General features: G+C 42.7%; 1 protein-coding gene across 1 annotated transcript in view; it reads right to left on the bottom strand.

Annotated features, from left to right (window-relative positions):
• Nucleotides 1-23,994, bottom strand: part of LOC128089596 (neuronal acetylcholine receptor subunit alpha-7-like) — a 62,660-nt gene that overhangs the window by 14,447 nt on the left and 24,219 nt on the right. The window contains exons 3-8 of the mRNA XM_052701201.1: nucleotides 14,353-14,397; nucleotides 12,881-12,990; nucleotides 10,285-10,364; nucleotides 7,674-7,841; nucleotides 5,283-5,477; nucleotides 4,345-4,431 (exon numbers count right to left, since the gene is read on the bottom strand). Of these exons, the coding sequence (XP_052557161.1) occupies nucleotides 4,345-4,431; nucleotides 5,283-5,477; nucleotides 7,674-7,841; nucleotides 10,285-10,364; nucleotides 12,881-12,990; nucleotides 14,353-14,397 (685 nt within the window). The remainder of the gene's footprint in view (nucleotides 1-4,344; nucleotides 4,432-5,282; nucleotides 5,478-7,673; nucleotides 7,842-10,284; nucleotides 10,365-12,880; nucleotides 12,991-14,352; nucleotides 14,398-23,994) is intronic.

Raw genomic sequence — 23,994 nt, 5'->3', positions numbered from 1 at the left:
ACCATGCAACGTAACTCAGCTCAGTTCAGTACTTGCGGAATAAAGGGTATTTGGGTACAGAAGCCAGAAGGGTAAACAGTCTTTCCCTGTTTGTTTCGAGCAGAGCTAAGAGTTAAAAGCAGGGCTTCAAACCTGGGATACTATGGAAACAGGAATCCACACTTCATTTGAGAAGACATAGAAGGAAAATGGTGCTGAGTGGCCAGAATACGAAAGATCTCGAGAATGGTGAAACAACCTGGAAAGTGTCACCTCCATAGTAGATACACAAGTGCACAAAGGGGAACAGATCATGTCAGATAAAGCTCAGAAGGATAAAACAGTACAAGAAAACAGCAAGGGCTTACAGGAGAGCAGACTTAAAGTGCAATCTTTATTGGTCCTACCAATACTCAGAGAAATAAGGAAATGCATCAGAAGACCAGCATGGAACTCATGATAGTGCACCAGTGCAAAAGGTCAACATACCTTGCAGGGCAGGGAGCAGAGACAGGCTGCAAAGGCAAGATCTGTGATCATTATTTGGGCATTCACAGCTGGTGTTAGGAAAGCTACAGATAAGCAGCTGAGACTGACAAGGCACTTAAGAGCATAGGAAGACTTTCTACCATTACACAAACAGTAAAAAACTGAATTAAGTCAGCGAACCACTGGGCTCAGTGAGGCCTTCTGAGGAGGGCTTGCATGCTGGAGCTTTGAGGTACCTGACAACATCACGTTGCCTTCAGGAAAGGGGTGGCAGGGACAGGTGCTTTGCAGCAGTGTCTAGCAAGGTGGTGAGAAACAATGTGCTCAGACTTCTCCCTCCTGAGTGCAGCTGCACAGTGGAAAAGTTTGCCCAGGAAGGCTACAGTGTCATCTCCGTCCTTGAAGGCTCCCAGATACAACTAGAAAAGCCTGAGCAACCTCATCTAACCCTAGACTTGAACGTGCTCCAAGCAAGGCCTGGACTAGCAACATCACAAAGTCCTTTCCAATCTGAATTTTTCTGTGAAGTAAGAAGCTTCTATTGCACAGGGGTGGCAGTCTTTGAGAGCATCATGCTTGAGTGTACTCCAGCATGTCAAGGTTAGTTTTCTTTTGGGCCTAACAGGGAAGCGTCAGATAACTGTAGATATGAGATTGTTTTAGAGTCCATTATCTGGCTACCTGAAGTCACTCTCCAGGATCTTACAAAACACTTATGTACTAGGATTATTCTTTTACTATGTTCCACAATACAAAATTTGTCCAGTGAACAGATGAAAGAAACAGACTGTGTTTGACCTATATGACAACTTTAGGAGGTGCATTTCCAATACATTTGATATGCTCTAATTATTTTGGTATTTTTAAAAAACTTATAGCAATACGTGGTGCCAACAATGCTTATTTAGTATACTAGTTGTGAAAATAGACTTCTTTATTATCTCCTAGACTTTGTGCTCCAAAAGGAATAAGAAGGTGTGAGTGATCCTAATAACTGAAATAACATTCACACAGAGCAAGGGACTTGACCAAATGAGTATCCCTACCACCATTACCACGATCCCTCACCCCCTATCATTATGTGATGCTTGATTAAGTACTAATATATATATCTATAGCTTTTTTTTTTTCTTCTTACATATCTTATTTTCTCTGGTAGGGAATTGTAACAATAGAAACTGATGTAGTTAAAGGTACTGCATGGAACATATACAGATGCATCCCTTCACTATCTCTCAATGTCTTCTACTCACCTTTGTGGAGTCCTAGGTATATATACAGGCAAGGGTTTTGTTAGATTTTTTGGAAGCTCCTGTGTGATTCAGTGGCTAGAATCTCACTCAATAAGATGCCCAAGTTATTTGGAAGCTTTTAGAAACTCTTGCCTGCGGGTAGTATTACCCTCACTGTTTCATTGTCACCTTCCTTCCCATATGTAGGTCTGTATTTTTTTTCTCCATGAAATTAAATATTAAGATGTCTGAGTAAATGGTCTTTTGCTCTTTTTATGATACAATTTGTGCAAGGCTTTAATTTTACAATCATATAATGGGTTAGAAGGGACCCAAGGGATCATTAAGTTTCAATCCCCCTGCCACAGGCAGGGCCACCAACCTCAGAAGTGCATCTTCTGTCATATATTGGTATATTGTTGGATATTCTATTTATTTCAGTTGCTTAGAATGTGTACTTTAATCATGATTTGCATGAATATTAGCTTAAAAAATGATGTTTTAACAGTTTCTGAGTTTTTATGTGCTGTTTACACTTTATTTTACAAACCAGAAAAGGTTTGTTTTCCCTACCCTGCCGAGATCAGGAAATGATGTTTTACCCAGTTTCCACTGGGGAAATCAAGGCTTCAAGCACTCAAGACAGAGGGATTATCCTATGAAAACAAAAATAAAGATGACTGTATGGCCCACTAAACTGATCTCGTGATAGAAATTACTCAAATGGCCACATGGCATGTCTTGTTACTTGGGTCTTGCAGAAAAGCTGAATCCCAGCCTCCTTTTCTCCCTTTTAAAGCCTTCCTTGTCCCAGAGGAAGAGACAACTTCTCCTTTAGCAGATGCCAGTATTAACTGAGGCCCTTCCCATGAATGCATGTGCATGCAACAGAAAGGCAACATACAGATCTTTGCCTTTACTGGTCACAAACTGCTACCCAGCCTTCTGCCTCTCCCAACCAACTGAGCTTTCACAGCTCTGCTGGGTTTCTTCATCCTCAAGCCAACAGAAATGTAAGCACCTGAATCTGCTGGCAGGCTGAACAGCCTCAGTGCCTTCCCTTCTGCCTCTGCTTCTCAGAAGGCAGTTTCAGGGAGTTCACCTAGCAGAGGCTGGAGCCCTTGGATACAAAGCCCATTGGATCATAGTCAGAGCTCTTACTACTCCTGTGATGCTGCTAGTGACCAAGCAGCTGCTGAAAAAATGTACAGGACACAGAGGTGACTTTCCCTTCCTGTTGCTGTTGTCACATTCAACCTCAGAAATAACACACTGTTGAGACCAACATTCTCACTTCTTAGGTTAAATGTCATAATATCCAGTCAGTGTCTCTCTGTGCCAGCTTTTTGACAGGACAGTCCCACAACAAACAAGCAATCTCTACTTTCATATCAATTCACCTTATAGAACAACAGTGAATCCCTCACTTTCCTTGTTATTTGACACTTCAGAAAGAAGAAATTAATGAAAAAAATGATTCAATCTGTCTAGCATTCTTGCACGATCTTGTGAAAATCACATAATTCTTCATAGCTTCTTAACTCTTCTTTCTTATATTGTCTTCACAGTTATTTAACAAAAAGAGAATTGAGTAGAAGATTCCTTGTTTGAGTTTTACAAGGCTATTTCTGGCTTTAGAGATTTTAAGCCACTCATAACAACTATTTTGTTCACAGTATAGGTTGTGCATTCCTAAAAGCATTTCCCCAAAGTATAAGCACCATAAGTTTCATCACTGTAGTAACTTCTGTAATTGTAGGTTGAATCTTGCTGTTCGGACAGTGATGGGAATTTCTTGAGGGATTTGCGCAAGCCTCACCACTCATGCTCATCACTTAGTTGGGACAAATAGCACTGTGACAGCATAGTGTTTTAACACACTGGTCATTTCAAAAGAACAGTGTGCAATTGCACCAATGCAAGTTCTTTGTATAGCTTGGTCAGGATGACCTCAAGCAGAAATTGAAGCTTTAGTGTTGTTTACAGGCTAAAGACATATCTTTTCTGACTCCCTGTGGATTCAGTGATGGCAGCAGGACTCCAATGATGTTGGAGAGTTGTTCATTAAAACTTTCTATATTTAAGCAAAAACATGTCTTTAATTTGTCTCAAGTAGTACAATATAAAATCCCCAGCAGTGCACAACAGAGTGGGGGAGCAGATTATGTGGAAGAGGAAAAACTTCTCTTCAGCCAGCTGCAAAGACACCTCCAAAAGCTATCTGTGGGCATAGTGTCATCCAGAGAGCTTCAAATTAACTCAGTGAACCCAGACACAAAGAACTCACAGCCAAGGCTGAGTATTATTCCAGTATCTCATCTGTTCTCATGCACTGGTTATGATGTCCTTTGTGATTTGCCTATCCAAACGTCCAAGCTACATTGTTCTGGAGTCCCTTAAATTATTACAATTACCAGTCTATCTGATATTTCCAGAGCCACCTTATGCCAGGTTGGGTATTTTTTGTTTTGTTTTGTTTTGTTTTGTTGCATCCACACAAACAGTAAAGCCCAAACAGAGGTTTATTCCTAACACTGATGAAATGCAGAAGTGTAGTAAGATAAAGAGTCAAAGCTCCAACAAGCTTTGAACAGCTCTTGAGAAACACTGTACTTTTTGCACAGAGCAGAGAAAATCAACCTACCTATTAGTGGGACTGAATCAGAAGTTGCAGGCATGATCTCAGCCACAAGCAGCATGAATACAGTCAGGGAAAGCAGAACAGTGATACCTGCAGGGAGTGAACATGGAGAGGAGAGATGAGGAACACGATTGCTGCATCTCCTTCTCTGATGTCTTTGCTGTTAAATGTAACTTTAAAGCAAAGACAAATCCATGAATTTATGCTTGTCAGGGTAGGTGAGAACTTCTACAAAGTGAGAGCATCTTTGGATATATCTTTATCTGCTCTCTTTCCAATTCTCAATTGCACCCAAACCTTTGCTTCTCTCAAAGTAAAGGAGATTCTTTGCTGCTCACTGAAATGGAACTTGCAGAATGGATAAAATATACTGCTCTTGCCAAACAGAGCTTACACAAAACCCAGACAACTGTTCAAGATGAGAAGAGACTTGTTTCAACTATTAGATGTCATATAACATTCTCCATAGAGCTGTAGCCTGTTACAAAAGTAACTGTGTTATTTTGTTCTCTCTGGAAAGGCTGTTTGCGAAATCTAGCTGCCCTGTGCTGAGAACTTGCCATCTATTTCACGTGTTCAGTGCATGAATATTACACTCTCTTTTTGTGCTTTAACTCAAATAGTTCTCCTTGTCTGCATCCTGTTTTTCACAGTCAGAAGTCATATCCCTCATTCTGCTTAGGAACAGAATGACAGAGGGGATGGAGAACTACCATTGCTTTTTCTGCCAGTGACAAGTTCTACCTCATCTGAGAGTAGAATCCAAAGTATTTAGAACTGTATGTGTGAATCCTATACGTAAACTTTTACTCCTGTTTCTGCAACTAAACTAGTGCTTCTGTTGCTCCTCCAGGGAAATCTTCATTCATCAAAAACCATGAGCTACTATTTGCCATTTTATGGGAAATACACAAGAAAGAAATGAATTCTTTAGCACTTACCTAAAGAAATCTTCTCTCCTGAATCAGCAGGCAAAAGAAAAACAAGCAGTGCCAAGCCAGATATGAGAACACAGGGAATCAGTAGGTTCAAGCCATAGTAGAGAGTGCGTCGGCGCATGGTGATGGTGTATGTCACGTCTGGATATGGTTCTTTACAGCATTCGTAGTACAACTCATTTCTCTTTCCTGGAACACCTGCAGAAAGGGAGATCAGAGTAGTAGGCAGCAGCACAGGACTGCCCATCATCCACTGCCCAGATAGCCTCTCACTGGCATTGAAAGGACCTCCAGAGATCCTCCAGTCTCTCGCTCTGCCATAAGCAGATCCAATCCCTGCTACCACCTGTTGCTTCTATTTTCTCCATCAGGCTTTAGGCAAGTGTTGGGATGAGGAAAAGGAAACAAGAAAGCTCCTGTGCTGGCTAGAAACAGGAGCTAGTGTGTGGTAAAGGCCAGCTGGATCTATCTCCAGACATCCAAGCCTCAGACAGCAGCAGGGAACTTGTCTGGCTCTTAAAGCTGTCAGCAAGGAGAAAGTATTTCCCCACCTCTCCATGTGGTCTCTTATTGTTCCATGCATCCAGGCATGGAATAGAAGATGCATTGAAGTGTCCTGTGGCAAGTGAGAAAAGAGAGAAGAAATACCTAAATCAGCTACAAGGCAAAAGTCATTTTCTAACACTTGTAGCCACTAATGCACATATGGCTGGATAGATTTAATGAGACCAGGGACAACATGTCTCAGCTCAGTGTTGTTTGAAAGCTGAAATACATCATTACAGGATTAAATCAGCCAAGGCTGACTTTAAAGATCTCTGTCTTCAGGAACATCTGAATTGACGGTGCAAGTTGCCTGCTGTTCCTAATCCAACTTCTGTGTTTTCTAGTACTTGCATTCATACTTTCTGGATCATTAGAACCTGGATCAGTCAAAGAAGCTCATCTGATCCAGTTCAAAATCAGTCTCAGCAACCCAGCCTCAAAACAGGAAGATCTGCAAACAGAGACCAGAAGCTAGCACAGCTAACCATGACTTCTGGCTTCCTGCAAGCTAGGGAATGATTGCTAGCTTTTGATGTCATGCACACTAGCCCATGCATTAGATAGTTTTCGAAAGCTGCTAAATCAAGCTTATATTCTGTCATGTCTGAGGGTTTGGATAGATTGTTATACAACATGGCTGTTCTGTAGGGTTGGCAATGATGACGTAGTTGCAGTAGAGTGCCCAAGAGGCTGTATGGTAGGGACTGCGACAGGACACGTCATGGCCAGATGGAAGAGCTTAGCACCTCGCATGTTTCATGCCACCACTCTTTTTCTGTGTTACTGTACACAAGGTACAGAAGGTACAGTGATATGTAAATGTTGACAGGAGAAAAACAAGTCTCCATAAAGGTTTGACCAGGGTATTACCGAACACTTTCACCAAATGAGCTGATTAAGGAACAGTTCTGTCCAAAGGCAAGTAAAACTGAGGCCAGTCACTTCACCAGACATGCAAATTTATTGAACAGAAATGACCACTGTATCAAAGCACTGGAAAGTTAGAAATGCTCTGGAATGAAGTGACTTTAGATGGATTTTCCTATGAAGTCCTCCAGCACTCCTGAATACTGATTATGTTTCTTATTTTATTCTCAGATGCCCTGAATGGCATATTCAGCTGTTCTGGGTTAGTTATTTCCTTGATCAAATACCCGGACTAGAAAAAAAAAAAAAAAAAAGGCTATAAAGTTACCATTAATGTGGTCTAAACTCTGCCCATTTCCATAACTTGACTTCTGATTTACACCTACTTAAATGAGTTCAAAATAATTCACTAGAAGCTAGCTATGAATAACTAATTCTGGACAGAAGTTCCTCATTTAAAAATACGATCCTGAAACACAGAAAAGGAGATACACTAAGCTGCAGTTATTTCCAGATGTTACAAACTGTTAGAGGTTTTGATGGTTTTCAGAGTGAACAGGATAATCTCTGTAAAAGCTAATTCCAGTTTTGCTGAAATACCATTTTTTACACCAATCAATTCTTGAATGATGTGTTTGAGTAGATGTGACAGTAGCGTTCAGTGTGTCTACATAAGACACATCTAAGTACAGTTCTGACAAACTGCTCAGATGCATCAGCACCACTAGATTTCATTTGTGCACTTAGATTTAGGCAGTTGCTTCAGAACACAGTGTTTTCAGACACATTTCAAAGAATGCACATGCAAAGTTGTTTCTGATCTGCAATTTTTTTCTTCTTTTTTTCATGTAAAAGGTTATACATGAAAACTTTTCATATCTATATTTCAAATACAGACTTGAATATTTAGTAATTTCTACACATTTGGGCTCTGCCTTTGAAAATTAGAATATTGAAAAAAATTTAGGCAAGTCAATTTACCCACTAAATCCCACTCTCCATTTGAGATGTAGTTGGAAATATCAGCCTCAAGCATCTGCAGGTCAATCAGCCAACCACTGTGAGTCCAAGAGCCAAACTTCAAATCACACTTCTGCACATCAAAAGGGAACCAGCGGACATCAATGTAACATGTGCTCTTCAAAATGCCTGTGGATAAAAATCAACCAGAATCAAATGTGTGCAGGATTCACCTCCACCCTTAACTTGACTGACTGTGAGCAACTTTCTTCTCCAAAAGCTTGCATGACATAGTCATGGTGTAACCAAACAGCAAGCAGCAATGAAAGATGCTAGCATAAGTGCCTTCCTGGGACATTGGTGAAGATCCTCCCTTCTTCACTGCATCCTTCAGGTAGATTGTCCAGAACACAGTGGCTATGTGAGAGCTGCTCTCCCTGTCTCTTGGTCTGGCTGGACCAAGGATCACATCCAGATCCAGATTTTACTCTGCATGTTTCTAATCCACTTTCTTCATTGAATATTAGGTAATGGAAGGTGTTAGGATTTGTTGCATGCTGTTGCATACTGTAAAGCTACTGTTTAATTTTGGTTTATTTCTTTATTTGTATTCAGCTGAAACAAGAGATTAAACTAGGGAATGCTCCAGACCTTGGGCGCCCCAAGCTGCAGTTGCAACATTTTCCCAGCTGTCCAGGAGAAAAGAGAGCCTAGAGCAGGGGGAAGATGATCTATCTACACAGCCCATATCACAAGAAGCTGGTGGCAAAGCAGAGGTCATCCCTACAAACCTTCACCTCTGCAGGCCTGAGGCTACGCAGTTTTCACTTTAGCTCTCCAGCTTCCCTGAGCAGACCAGCACAAAGGTACGCTGTGATGGAGAAGCAGTTTCTGATTCGATGGAAAGTTACCTCCAATGCTACGCTAAGATGACCTGCTTGCAGTAATTGTTTCTGTGTGCTCCCTAAAATACCAGCTAATGTGAATCTTAGCTCTTAAACACCTAACAAATTTGTGTTTGCTGTAAGTGCTCGGGTTGTGCCTTTTGAATATAAAATCCCCCAAACTGAGATCATGTGCTAGTTTCTTTCTGTTGCTGTAAAAGCTGGGGACATTGTGGCTTAATGGTGTGGTGTGTGCATTTCTCTGCACAAAAACTGACACCCAGCTGGATTCCATCCATTTGCTGTGTTACCTTCTGGTAGATCTGCCTCCCACTGTCACGGCCATTTTCGGGTTGGTTACATTGGGTGTTTTCTCCCAGATTCTCCTCAATCTTGGCTCTGCTACCTTCCTTCACAACAGACAGCTGTCCCCTCCTTGTCCTCTCTCTCTGCTCCTCCATTGAGCCATGTATAGCAGAGCTTGTTTCTCTAATGGAGAGCATCAGTGAGCACAGCCTGCTCACAGAGTCATGGGAAATAAAACTTTAATGAAGCCTTGGAAACACCATCTTTTTGCCTCTTCTGTGTTTTCCAATGTCCTGATTAATCTGGCTGCTTCTGTAATACTTGTTGCATTAAGTAGGTTGATTATCAACATTTGCCTTCTAAAATGGATTGGGCAAAGCAGTTTAGCAGCAGTTAAACTTCTGTAAGAAATTTGATTTTTATGCTTTGCATGAGACATTTCCTTTACTTCTTATTCTCTCTTTTCTACTTCCAATTCTTCATCACAGAGTTCTTAGCTCACTGCAGACGTACTCTGCATGTGTGGTATGTCTTCTGCCCTCTTACATGAAAACAAACTAGCAGAGCACCAGATCTGCCTATAAATGCACATTCTCCATTGCCTACCTGTACTGAACCAGTAGGGACAGGGAAGGCTCTGTTCTAGTTCATGGTTGATTTTACTCCTATCAACTGTTGCTCTCTGGAGAGCAAACATTCCCATGGGTCTGTCCATGAAAAAAACAAAAATGCCTTAAAAGGTCTCAAAGGTAGGGATCAACAGAAGATCAACTATCAGGGAATACCCACTTTTATCATGGTGGCTCCTATGGTTGTGCTTGGCATTAATATTCCAGCGTATGGCACAAAGACTGGACATTTCTTTTCCATCAGAGGCTGTGATGAAGGGGATAGCTTGTGTGTTTGCTGTAGGTCCTGGCTGCTTGGACACTGAATCAGCAGTATAGATGGCCCTATGGACACTGAATCAGCAGTACAGATGGAAAGCAGAATGTGGTTTGGGTCTGGCTCAACAGGGCTGGTCTCAGTTCATCTTTTCTTGATGAACTCATGGAGATGGAGGTTCAGGCTCATAAAGTGCACTGCAGAGAGACTGCTGCTCCTGGTTACCTCCTGTTGTCATACTTCCCTTCAGTCTCAAGAAAGAACTAATTGGTTTGCATAAGAAATTTTGTGAAAACACGATGTGAGGTACCCAATACCTTGCCTAGATAACTCAGGTGGACCTCTGAGTGATCAAACTACTCAGCAGATTCATGAAGTGGAAATATGCTACCGATCATGGCGCTATATTACTTAGTGGATCTGTCTCACAATAAAGTTATATATCCTACAAAATTGCTGTGGACTGCTTCTAAATATTTGATTTCATCTACGAATGAAAACTGCTTACAGTTATTCAAAGATATACATTGAGCAAACAAACACAGTCTGCATCCTACCTGGAGGAATATATTGGCAGGATCCAGAGTAATTCACCAGCACATTTGTGTGAAATGTTGCATCGAATCTTTCATCCGCACTAGAGCACAGCACAAACAAAACAAAGGAAAGAAAAAGCAAGCTGATGTTTAAGATGTAGCAACTTTCAACAGAAAAAAAAAAAAACAAAAAAACCTCTTTTGTGATGTCTGAATCAAGGTCTGGCTTATGCCCGGGTGAAGAGCCCAGTACCTTTTTTTCTAATAGACACTACTGGCCTGCAACCCAGAAGTGCCAACGGCTTGCTGTAATGTCCTCAGAGAAGCAAGATGCGGGGCTGTTAGATGTCTTGGGGCAAAGGCTGAATGGAAAGGAGCAGAAAAGGAGCAGAAGTGTTACAGTTTTTGAAGTTTTAAGGAAGTTTCAAAGTCTGAATAGTTGGCAGGATGAGGCTTATCTAGGGCTGCTGTCAAAATCAGGCAGCTCACAGCGTAACTCAATTTTTTACCTAAATATCTGTTGTAAGAGCAATGGTGCCCTGAGGTAATAATCATTCTGTCTCTTAGGATGCTTAGGGGCCAAAAGTTTGCTTCAGGCAATGGAGGGAGGTGCTGCAGAGAAACAAGAATTCATTTAGGGTTCCAGTGGTTCTGAGAAAAAGAAGGAAATAATAACCTGAGCAAGAATACTGTTTGTGTTTGCTGTAAGTGCTCAGGTTGTACCTTTTGAAGATAAAATCGCCCAAACTGAGATCATGTCGGGGCATGAAACAGGCATGGGGGAGTGTTCCAGTTTAAATACAGAAGGATTCCCATGTTGGTTTCTTGCCTATCACGACTATGTGCAGGTCCATGTTGCATCGCTCTCCCATCTCACACACCCTGTCTTGCCACCAATCATGGAAAATTCCAATCTCCATTCATCCTTTGGCTTCTTCCTTGTTCATGTATGAGGAAGGTGGATACAGTGCCAGAAAGCTGAAAGTAATTTTCTGTCATGGGTGCTTCTGATATAAGGAGGGTAAAAAAAAGCTGGAGAAGACCACCACACACCCGCAACCTGCTCTCATGTCAAAGGGTGAAGAACAATGTCCTCTGCATCAGGATCCTCTACATCAGGGCTTGAAAATCAAGGACTGAACACTGGAAACATGGGAGCAGGAATGACTGACTCAGGAAGAACATAAATATCAACAGAAATCAATGGCAATAAAAGTGAAAAGACTACGGCTGTAACACAAAAGGCCACAAGAAAGGCTGTCTTAATAGAAAAAAGAAAACAAGGGAAAGACAAAAGGTGAGGAAGACTCGCTGCTTGCTGTGAAAGGAAAGGAAACAACAGGGTACAGGGAGCTGCAATATCCTGTACCTTCTGTGCTTCACTCTTCAGGAACTGTGGCTCACCACAACTAACTCTCACACAGTGGTCAGAGTCCAAGGCAGGAGAAGAAAGGAAAGCATTAAAGAAGTGTAGAAAAAGACAGGCTCCAGTTGGCAGCACTGATGAAATTTACTCCTGAGTACTGAAGGTGACCAAAATACTCTCTGAAGCATTAACAATTATTTGTGGGAGTTTGGGGACTACAGGACAGGGCTCAGTGAATTAGACAAGTTCAAAGAGAATTCTGATTTGTTTTTTCTTTTTTTGTAAAAAGGTGAAATTATAGATACATCATCCTAGCTTCAAAGATAATGAAGTAAAAACAGCTGACACGGATTTGTCAAGGGCCAACTGCATTAAATCATTCTAATTTTCTTACTGAATAATTCAATAAGAGGAAGTAGAAGACATATCAGAAAACCCTTCCTGTGACATATTCTTATAAACAAACTGAAATAATATAGACCAGATAATATGCATCATTTTTGGAGACTGAAAATTAATAAAGAAACTGTAAGCAGTAAAGTTGCAGTAAAGAATAGCACCTGAACAATTTTCAGGGCACTTCAAACCTCCTTCAGGTATCTTATAGTGGGTGCTTGGAAGGGAAAACAGCAGAAACCAGAAGGAAACCCAACCCAGACAGCTAGATTATGTTTAAAACTGACTGAGAAGGACAGGTCAGTGAAAATCTTGCAAGGACAAAGGACAAAATAAGCCCAAAAATAAGACATTTGAGCAAAAGTAGAACCCCTTCCTCCCAGAAAGCAATAAAAAATAGTCTGTATACAGAACTTCCACTCAATTCAACAGTGCGAAAGTGCTAACTAGAGTGCTGGACTCCATAATGGAGAAGAAAAAAATGGGTTCTAGAGGTTTTTGGGAGCTAAGGAATGATGAAAAGGTGGGGTAATGGAGAATACACAAAGAAACAGATTATTTATTTCAAGCAGGAAGACTATGGCACAAGCAATTTTCCAGCAGAGGTATGGTAATTATAAGGAGAATATGGTTGTTTTCACATTCACTGGGAAAAGAGAAAGAAGACATCTATAAAACTACAGAAAGCATGACTTAGAGTGACTACTAGAAAATCTATTAACTTGCATTTGTTTGCTTTTATATTTTTTCCAAGAGTAGCGGACAAAACCTTAGAATATCAGAGCAGCGTGGTTGTTTACCAGCATCTAGTGCTCTAGTTCTAGGCTCCAACTGCCAATTGTGCATATTGCTTACCTGTTATAGAGAAGAATGTCAGGTACCCAAATCTGGTCGGCTGGAAATCGCAAGTTCTGCACACCCGGGTATTCGTACTGATCCCAAGACAAGTAAATATCAACCCAGTACTGTTGGAAAATACATACATCAGATTATACAAGATGGTAGAGATCTTTTAAGCAATTTGGAATATTATGGGAGCAGAATGGATATTATCAGTAGTGATAGCAGTAGTATGATAATTGTTTAATGCTAGGCTTTAATTATTAAGAACGGTTGGCATACCGAGAGAGGAATTTGCAGGTTGATGACTCAGTGTTGTTAGCTGCTGTATTTAATGTAGTGCCTTGCCACTCCACTCTGAGACATGAAGCCAGACATCTCAAATAATTTAAGAAAGGCTCAGGAACAACTTTTGTGCTGAAAGTGACTTACAGAAAAATGCTATGATAGGATTCCAAGAGTGTTACTGGTGCTATAGTTGAAGACACTCTCTGCTAAGAACAAGATACATGCAGGCTCTGCTGTGATGATACCATAATACCCTATGTTGGTTTGGTTTAGTTTTTGCAATAGAAAAAATTCATTCCTGCTTCAAATCCCAACAGACATCAGTGAAATAAACAACCTATTCAGTTGCACCCATTAACTTGACATAGTATTTAACTGCTCAAGTCAAAGCAGAATTAGCTCAATCATTCAAGTCTCCCACAGGTTTTTCCCTGCAGAGCTGCATCTTTGCTGAGCACAAGCCATTAAGGAGATCAGTTTATGCTCCATAAAAATAGATCATATCTCTCACCACACAGCCAGCAGCAAAGGTGGTAGGAAGTTCCCTCCACCAAAGCCCTAAGTGAAGATCAGCTTTGCTTATCCTGCATGACCAGTTCTGGTCACTCTTCAGTAGGAGCAAGTTGCAGGAGAGGGAGGAGATGTGTTTATGCATGAGATTTTTAAAGTAGAAGGGAAGGCAGTGTTCCAAGGAAGCTGTCCCACCAAGGAGCTTGGGCACTGTTGATGGCAAACCACTGCACAGCTGAATGCAGTTCTCTGCATTTGGGGTGCATGATAGAGTGTCCTGCATTTTCAAGGGATACTCCAGCTCCCAATTATAGACACCTCAGAAGTTATGAGAGCAGGACAGCCAGGTCTAATGAGGTGCCTGGCTCCTTCACTACAAGAGCCCAGCTCTACTGTTGGAGGGGCCCTGAACCTCTTGAAGAGTCGCCAGCTATAATGGGAGCCTTGCTTTGAGCTGTCTGTTACAAGATCCCTATGCCCATCGGCCTAACAGTGTAGTTAGTATTACTTCCTAAGGTCTGCTCAGAGGGTGAATGAAGTCTCCTGTTGTTTTCACTGCTAAAAGGAGCACTAGAAAAATGTCAGAGACAAGTTAAAAGGCAGCAAGCTTGCTTTCCAGCTAAGAAATCACATTCGGTAATTCGCTATTAGGAAGGGTTTTTTAATCTTTATTCTTACAGGTTACTCACCATCTGCAGCCAAGCATTTGTAATCAACACCTGATTCTTCTCATCCTTTGACAAGGAAAAGAAAGAGAACAAGAAATTAGACTCATGGATTACAGGTGGAAGACTTCCTTTGAAAACCCACTTCTTGGGTTAAATAAACACAAAGTTTTTGGAGTAGATTGCGAGCTCAGTGCAACATTATTTAACTGCATTACATAACCGAGACAATAATGGCTCTTTTCTACCTTTTGAAACTACAGACCTCCTGAAATTTTCATAACTGATCAACATCAGAAGAAAACAGGCAATGACTGTTATTTTGCTGGAGACCATTGGATTGCTTACTAAATACATAAAATTTTTCTTTTGTCTAACTGGGCAAAACAAGATATTTCTAGTACGATTCAACAGGTGGTAATTTGAGTGAGTTTGTATCATATTTACTGCCTCTGCAAAACAGGAGAAGTGCTCTTTCTTTGGAGTCTTGGCAGTCTACTGCTTAGCTCAGGCTGAATTGGAAGGACTGGGCTTGTGGAAATGCTAACACATGACAGCAAGACACAGACATCTGAAAGGGAGCTCAAGAGATACCTGTGCAGAGCAGTGGATCTGTATGTTCAGACACCAGCGTGTAGATGCTACAGGGAACCAGCTCTGACTCATGACAGAAATGAAGAAGCCTCGTTAGGGGGCTACAGTTTGCCCACTTTGCTGCAGCCAGCCTGCAGGTACAGGATCCTGTGGTGTCATCACCATAGCAGATATGGAGAAGCAGTTCCTTACTCAGATCCACACCTGTACTTTGCACAGCTCCAGATACCACCACAGGTATGTACTTGCAAAGAGCTGAGAATGAGGTACTCAGTATTGTTGGCCCACCGTATACCCAGTTATTTCCAGCTTGGGCTCAGCTGGATCCTGAAGCTAGGGTGTGAAGCTGTAGTAAGTCTGACTGAGGCAGCCATTTTCCAAGGAAACCATATTCCTGGCCAAAAGGTATACCAGAAAGTAGGATTTTCCCCCTCTGCTTCAAATCAGCTCTCTTGGGCATGCGTTGGAAGGAACAGCTATGGCCTGACCCAGGTGATTCCAATACTTTCAATGTGTGCTCTCCCAGGCTGTCACAACCTACAGTGCGTTAACTTGCCTCCCCTTTCTACTGTTAGGGATCATAGAGTATGCTGAGTTGGAAGGAAACCGCAAGAATCACAGAGTCCAGCTCCTGACTCCACACAGAACCACCCAAAATCTAAAACTGAGAGTGGCATCCAAGCACTCCTTCAACTCCCTGAGCTTGGGGCTGTGCCTATTTGGGCAGTCTGTTCCATGCCCACCTCCCTGTGCTGCAGCCCCTTTCCCTGACCCCCAGCTGCCCTCCCCTGACGCAGCTCCATGCCGTTTCCTCGGGCCCTGTCGCTGTCACACAGAGCAGAGCTCAGTGCTGCCCTCCGCTCCCTGTGAGGAGCTGCAGCTGCCATGAGGCTCCCCTCAGCTCCTCTGCTCTGCGTTGAGCACACCAAGGGACATCAGCGGCTCCTCATGCATCTTCTTCTCCAGACTGTTCACCATCTTCACAGCCTTTCTTTGGATGCTCTTTAATAGCTTTATGTTCTTGTACTGCAGTACCCATCCTGCACGCAGTGCTGTAGGTGAGGCCGCACAGTGCTCCCCTCTCCCAGTGGCCACACTGGGCCTGCTGCAACCCAGGGTACTGTTGCCCTTTGGGCTCCAAGGAGCACTGCTGCCTCATGTTCAACTCACTGTCAGACAGAACACTATGATCCCTTTCTGGGGCACTGCTCTCTAAACTCTCATTTACAAGTCTGCACATAAGTCCAGGGTTTCTGCAATCCAGGTGCAGAATCTGACACTTGCTCTACTTAAAACTTACATAGCTGGTGATTGCCCAGCCCTCTAATTTGCCAAAATCTCTCTGCAAGGCCTCTCAACCCTCAAGAGAGTTAATGTCATCTCTAAACTTCCTTACTATACCTTACAGTCCCATATCCAAGTCATTGGACTAAAGAGAACTTGTCCTAAAATTGAGTTCTGCAGACCCCTTGGTAGCCAGATTGATGTAATTGCATTTACTACAATTCTTTGAGCCCAATCTGCCAACCAATCATTCACCCATTCCTTTTTGTCTACCTTTACATTGAGCAATTTTCTTAGAGGGGTAGTGTAATAGCAGTAACAAAAGCTTTGCCAAAATCCAGAGAGTTTATATCATCTGGCTTTCCCTGGTCAATTGAGCAAGTAACTTTGTCATAAAAGGAGATTAAGCTCATTAAGAAGGATGTTTTAAATGTAAAGAATGCTTGGGGCTCCTGAGACACAACTCTTCTTCAAATTGTGCCCAGGCAGGTTCAGTTTGGATATTAGGAAAAATTTCTTCTGTGGAAGAGTGGTCAGGCACTGGAATGGGCTGCCTGCCCACAGGGGTGGTTAAGTCACCGTCTCTGGAGGTGTTCAAGAAGCATTTAGATGTGGTACCGAGGGTTTAAGTAGGGAAACAATACTAGTGGTAGGTGAATATTTGAACTAGATGATCTTGGATGTCTTTTCCAACCTTGGTGATTCTATGATTCTATAATTTATTTTGAGATCATTTTATGCTTGTTTTTATTACTCCTGCTCTTCCAAAGCCAAGAAGAAATATCAAACACAGAGCTCATGCAGACACCAGAGCAATTAGCTGCATTACAAGGAAGATATGGAAATCTCTGATGGAAAGAGAGATGTTCTAGCATTAGCAAAGCTGCTGTGAAACTGTGCAGAAAATCCTTTGACTGAGCTGTAGTGATCAAACCTCAAGGTTCACTGCAGAAGTCACCAGTGGGATGAAGTAGTTAACACTCGTGACCACTGTTCAGTAAGAAAAGACAGACAGAGAACTTCACCAAGATGCAAGGTGATGTGGTGGCCTAGTAAATTTTCTAAAGAAAATCTATTGGCTATGGTTTTCATTTTATCAGGTCCAAAAATGTCTGGTCTCCAAAATCACAAGGTAAACACAGTCCTTCAGTAGCTTTCTGGATCATGCTGATCCTTAATTATACTATTTTGGCAATACTTACTGGTTAAACAGGCAGTAAAGCCACCTTAATCACTTTAGAAAAAATTACCAGTCTGCTAACATCAAGCTACTTTTGTACTGTCTTTCTTTCCCACTCCTGCTCCAGAGATGCAAAGAAACTAGTGAAGAAGCATCAGGAAAGATGAGAGCTACTCGGAAGCAGACTGTCACACACTGAGCTGCCTCTGTGGATATGTTTTCTTCAGTGAGAGCTCTGAGTTTACCTCTTGTGTGTCCCACACTTAAGCCGTTGTGTGGCTGCAGGCTTGCAAGCTAATGCATGAATTAAAGGCACTTGGAGAAGCCTTTTCTGTTTCTCTCTAGCACAGAAGATACTGGGTTACTGGCACTACTGAATCCCTAGCATAAACTTGGTGGTATCATGTTTCCCTCTCCTCTCTTACTTGTCCTTTTGGAACTGCAGAAACATCCCATCCTAGAAAGGATGAAACCATTGATCTACAGGACTGCCAGTGGCGTTGGCTCTGTGGGCAGAGTCTTCTGCTAAATGCCTGTCCCAGGAAAAGGAAACATCAGGCATGACACAGACCTTTGCCATAGTCATCTATGCAAAACTGTACATCACATCACCTCCCCTGCTGCTCCCCTTGCCTCCTCTTGAGATCACTCTAAACTGCTTCTGCTGCTGAAAGACATCACACAAAAATCAGCTTAGATTTTATATCCTGTTATAGAGGTAATAAACTGATTCAGCAGAGCTATTTGTTTTGACAAATGCAGGAAATGACAGCAACTCAAGAACACAAAGGATGTGTCCAGGGATCCTCAGAAGCTCTTTCTTCTTGACTGATGCCCACCTCACCATTCTGTGCATGGTGAGCATAGTGATTGTCTGAGTTGCTTATTAAAACGTAGCTATATTTTGTGCAGCTAATGAATCAATAATTGCTTTATAATTCCAAACCCCAACACATGAAATCAATGAGGGGAGGAAGGAAGCTAGAATGGCTGAGTGGAAACCTGCCGGTGGATTCAAGCTAAGAGATAAAAATGTACAGGCAGTAGAAGCAGGGACATGTGGCCTGGGAAGAGTCCAAGGATGCTGTCCAGATGCAACTGAACCTGGAAAAGGATGTGGAAAAACCAAGAAAATGGATTTTATAGATACATGAGACAGAAGAAAAAGGCTAAGGAGTATGTGCCCCCCCTGAAAACTGAGAAGGGAGAACTGGCAAGGACAGATATGGAAAAGGCAGAGGTATTCAAGAAATTCCTTGCCTCAGTTTTCTCTGGCATGCCTCTCATGTCCCTGAACCTCTAAGCAAGGGCTGGATGAGCTCTCCCACTGAAAGTGAAGAGCAGGTTCAAGGTCACATGTTAAAGATGAATGTGTACAAGTCTGTGTGGTCCAATGACATGCATCCCAGGTTCCTGAAGGAACAGGCTGATGTAGCTGTCGAGCCATTCTCCATTGTATTCAAAAAATCATGACTGTCAGGCAAATTGGGGTCTGGAAAAAGGGAATCATCACTCCCATTTTTAAAGAAAGGGAGAAAGGAAGACCCAAGGAACTACAGGCTGGTGATCCTCATGCCTGTGGCTGGGAAGGTCATGGAGCAGATCCTGCTGGAAGATATGTTAAGGCACATGCAAGACAATGAGATGATTCATGACAGCCTGACCAACTTAAGCAAGGCAACGTGTTGTTCCTGACCAAAATGGTTGCCTCCTACAATGGAATGAATGCACTGATGGACAAAAGAAGTGATATCATCTAGCTGGTCTTCTGCAGGGCTTTTGACATCCTTATCTCTAAACTGGGGTTGGAGCAACCCTTGATGTGTACAGATTTGAAGAAGAACTCCATGTGAGCAGTGAAGAAGGACTGGGGGGTCCTCATAGATGAAAAGCCGACCAGCAGTGTATGCTTGCAGCCTGGAAGGCCAACTGCATCTTGGGCTGCATGAAAAGGGAGGTGGCCAGCAAGGAGAGATAGAGGGTTGTCTCCCTCTGCTCTGCTCTGCTTTCATGAGGCTCCATTTAGAATAATGAATACAGACCTGGGTCCCCCACCACATCAAAGTGCTGGGATGGTACTGGAGAGTGGATCTAGTGGGTGGCAACCCTGCCTGTGGGGGGGGAGGGTTGGAACTGGATGAGCTTTAAGATCCCTTCCAATCCAAGCCATTCTATGATTCTTTGATTTTAGGCTCTGTACTGCATACATCCTCCTTAAAAAGTCTTCCTGTGTACTTTTAAGAGAAAGCTAAACAGAGTGACCCAAATGACAGGCTGTTGCAAGTAGAAGGCTCCTTTCCCTAATGTGCGTAAAATGGAGTGTAACTGTGTTCTACATGGTCTTCCTTTCTTGCTCTTTGATAATTACAGTCAGGAAGAGCACAAAGTCTAACAGGGCTTTGGACTATTTATGTCTTTTTCAGCCTTGGGGGAGAAAATGGTAACTTCAGGCTATTTTCATAGCCATTCAGAATGTACTCTCATCCTTGCCTTCAGGCCTCTATGTTTTCAAAAGCTTTATGGAAAGCAAATCCCAGAAAATGCTGCATGTGTATTCAGTAAAAGATGCAACCTGACAGGAAGGAAGGAAGGAAGGAAGGAGGGAAGGAAGGAAGGAAGGAATGAAGGGAGGAAGGGAGGAAGGGAGGAAGGGAGGAAGGGAGGAAGGGAGGAGCCTGTTCCAGAGGAGCATAAAGGCATCATTTTATATTGGACAGGAGTATGTTGAAATTCAGATTCCCTTTTGTACGTAGCTCTCTTGCAAAGACACTTCTAGAGAAGGACTCTGAGGAGCCAGGCCTTGCAAAGAATACATCCTGAGGCTGCCTGGAGGTGAGGCTGTGGAACTATGAATCCATACTTTAATGTGAAGGGTTCTTAAGGGAGGAGGTGTTCTTTGAGCTTTCTGGGCTAGTTGCCTGGCATTTTCAGAGCTCTGGAGTCATCAGGAGCTGTGGACTGTGTACATTTCTGAAAGACTTAAGCAAGGGAGGGACCATATTTTTCTACTACAAAGATACTTACAGATAATGATGAGAATGCATATGCCGTATGTTGTCTCAGGAGGTCACTGTCAGGTACTGTTTGGCCTAGATAAAAGCTAATTCTCCAACTTGGGAAGCACTGCAAACAGCTCTCTCAGATGTGTCAGGGATTTGTGCAAAGGAATTTAAGATAAGTCATGTAAGTGCCTTTCCTCCCAGGAGAAAACTTGACTAACCCACCACTTTGCTTTTTTTTTGTACATGGTCCATGCCTCACTTGGCACTGTCAGACCTGGAGATGACCTTCCTCTGTTTTTGACAGGCTCTCAGCACTCAGCTCTCCCTACAGCAAAGCAATGAAAGCAGTCCTGACAAGATCCCAGGTGAGGCAGGAGATGACAAGCCCCCAGAGATGCCTTCCAGCACTCCTCTGGGTATTCTCCTGGGCTGCTTAGGTAAATCAGTTTGCTCCTGGTATTTAAAAATACTTGAAAAACTAGTTCTGTGGTCACTGGCAAGTACATTGTCCTCTAAATCCCTCCTTTCTTTATCTGGGTCATATTTTCTATCTTCAGCTGCAGCCCAGTTAGTCCTCTGTTTTGGAAATTTGATTATTCCTTCAGCCTCAGAGGTTTGTTTTAGAACATGTGCTAGGACACGTGAATGTTTTAGTTTGGTTTTACATTCACTGCTGTCAATTCAAAGCTTACAGTATGCGTAGGTTTGCTTTGCTTTTGCACCAGTGCCTGTCAGTAGACTCTCCCTTGCCAGAGCAGCATCCAGACAAAATATGATTGCCCTCAGCCATACAATTATTTAGGTCATAATACATGGACAAAAGAATCCAAAGGCCTTCCTGGTTCAGTTGACGCATAATAAGGTGATGTGTAAGCTCTGTAACAAGGTCTTTATTACAAGGTGACTAACTGAGATCATTAATCCTTGCCCTCTCACAGAGAGCATCGACTCTGCCATTGACTTATTGCAAGATATTGAGCAGAAAAATCCCAAATCGAACAGGTAATTCTTAAGACAGGAAGCTTTTTTTTTAAATTCTGCTTATGCTCCTGATTTTGTAGGAGGGATCTGGTCAAGAAAGATTTCCATTGACTAGGAGAGTTCAAAAGTGTTTTTAGCAGAGGTATTATTCTCTGCACTGGATTTTGATCAAGAGAATCAAAAGGAAATGGGATGGCTTTCAAAAACTTGTAGTCTCTGCCTGTGTCTGCAGCTGGCAGCCCTTTAAATTGCTAAAATACCCATCTGCCCAAAACCTTGAGATGATTAATTAAAACAGCTTTAATGCATTGAATAAATGAAAATGCTCAAAACCTGCCAGCTTGAGGAAAATGCACATTTCCCTCAAAACACTCCTTTTTAACAGTCACCACCATTAGCTCTGTTTCCACCAGTGATGAGCAAGAGCCTGCATGCTGCCCTCGTAACAATCTGCACCAGCAGAGGTGACCCTACTGTTGTCACCACTTCTGAAATGCACCACCCACTGCCTCACTGTGCTCACATCCACTGTCTGATTCCAAAACATTCAGCAAGTGTCAGCAAATGTCAATGGTTGTCTTTTTTTCCACATAAGGAATTCAATGTCACACCTTTGCTTCATCTGCACTCCCATGTCAGAGGTTCAACCTCTACGAGCCAACATAATAAAAAAGGAAGCATTACTTTTGAAGCAGCCCTTGTATTTAAGAGCTCATAGTTGAACACTCTATCACTCCTTCTTTTCTCATTTTATTGCTGTGGGCCTCTGCTTCTATGAATAGATGTTATTTCTCGTAAGTATATTTCACCTAAGGCTGAGCCACATTTCTGTCTCTCTCCACTGATTACTCTTTGAGGTGACAGTTTTCCTGGTCCCTTGTCCTGCTTTGGCAAAGAACATGTCCTTCCCCTGGAGCAATTAGCCCAGCCTGCTTTGGCCTTTGTACTGGGTAGCAGTCTGCGACTGAACAGTCTCATGGCCTCTAAACACACTTCTGCCATGTTTTTTTTTCCCCACAAGAAGAGATGCATGATACTCCTCTCAGTGGGGAGGAAACTCTGTGGCTCACATTGTTGGTGACCGAGTCCCACAGATCCGTGCAATACTGGCTTTCTTTCCCATTGTTACCAATTCATACTGCTGCTGCAGGGAAGAAAGGCCACGTAATGCAAGCTTGTTTGCATCGTACATGCAGCATGGCCTTCAGCTACAGACTGTGGCTGTCGGTGCATCCCTTGGGAAACATTTTTTTTCTGCAATGCAGCCACTCAGCAGTGCCTGAAGACCAGAACGACTGGAAGAGTGCCATGTAATAGTTTCCAACATTGTTTTTGGCCCTGTTTGGCCTCAAGCTCTTCTGCAGAAACCTGCACATTCCAAAGACCACATCCCCATGCTGGGAGGAGCTTTGTTCCACTGTTTCACAGATGTTTCCACAAAAGTCTGTACTGGGATCAATGATCTTTAACATCTTCATCACTGACATTGACAGTGGAATCAAATGCACCCTCAGCAAGTTTGTGGATACCAAACTGTGTGGTACAGTCAGAATATCCTAGGGATGGGGTGCCATCCAGAGAGATCCAGACAGACTTGAGCAATGGACTCAAGAGAACCTCATGAGATTCAGCAAACCCAAGTGCAAGGTCTGCACCTGAATTGTGGCAACTCACACTATCAGTACAAGCTGGGTGATGTAAGCATGGAGCACAGCCCCTTGAAAAGGACCTGAGGGTACTGATGGACAGCAGCTGGACACGAGCCAAAAATCTGCCAACTACATCCTGGGCTGCATCAAAAATGGTGTGGAGAGCAGGTCAAGGGAGGTGCCCCTAACTGCTCTGTGCTGGTGAGAGCTCACCTGCAGTACTGCATGCAGATGTGGAATCTTAGTACAGGAGAGATGTGGACCTGTTGGAGCATATCCAGAGCAGGGCCACAAAAATGATCCCAGGGGTGAAACACCTCTCTTATAAGGACAGACTGTGAGAACTGGGGCTGTTCAGCTTGGAGAAGAGAAGCCTTCAAGAAGACCCAATAGCAGACTTTCAGTATCTAAAGAGGGCTATAAGAAGGAATAGGACAGATTCTTTAGCAGGATAAGGGAAATGGTTTCAAACTAAAAGAGGTGAGATTTAGTTTGGACATAAGCAAAAAGTTTTTTACAGTAAGGGTAGTGATGCATTGGAATAGATTACCCAAAGAGGTGGTAGATGCCCCATCTCTGGAGACATTCAAGCCCAGGCTGGATGGAGCTCTGAGTACCTGATTGAGCTGTAGACATCCCTGTTCATTGCAGAGCAGTTGGGCTAGATGACTTTTAAGGGTCCCTTCCAGCTCAAACAATTCTATGATTTTGTCTCCATCAGAAGCCCCAAGAGCTAGGATAACAGGTTTCATGTGTCTTTCCAGCACAGGATTGCTCTGTAATTGACAAGTTGGATGAACTGATGTATATGCCCAGTTACTGGGGGAAAGTATGTTATGTCACAGTCTAAAAGCAGACACTCCTTCACTGAAATCCCAAGCCATCCACATACAGCAGTAGGTGTTTTGCATATTCTCCAGGGTGGGTTTCTCATCCTGACATAGCTTTCCATGTATTTTGTGCTCTGTTGGCATAT

This window comes from Tympanuchus pallidicinctus, unplaced genomic scaffold, assembly GCF_026119805.1.
Source record: "Tympanuchus pallidicinctus isolate F22 unplaced genomic scaffold, pur_lepc_1.0 scaffold4, whole genome shotgun sequence".
NCBI classification, from domain to species: domain Eukaryota; kingdom Metazoa; phylum Chordata; class Aves; order Galliformes; family Phasianidae; genus Tympanuchus; species Tympanuchus pallidicinctus.
Note: the sequence above shows the minus strand (reverse complement) of the source record. Positions and strands in the feature narration are given on the sequence as shown.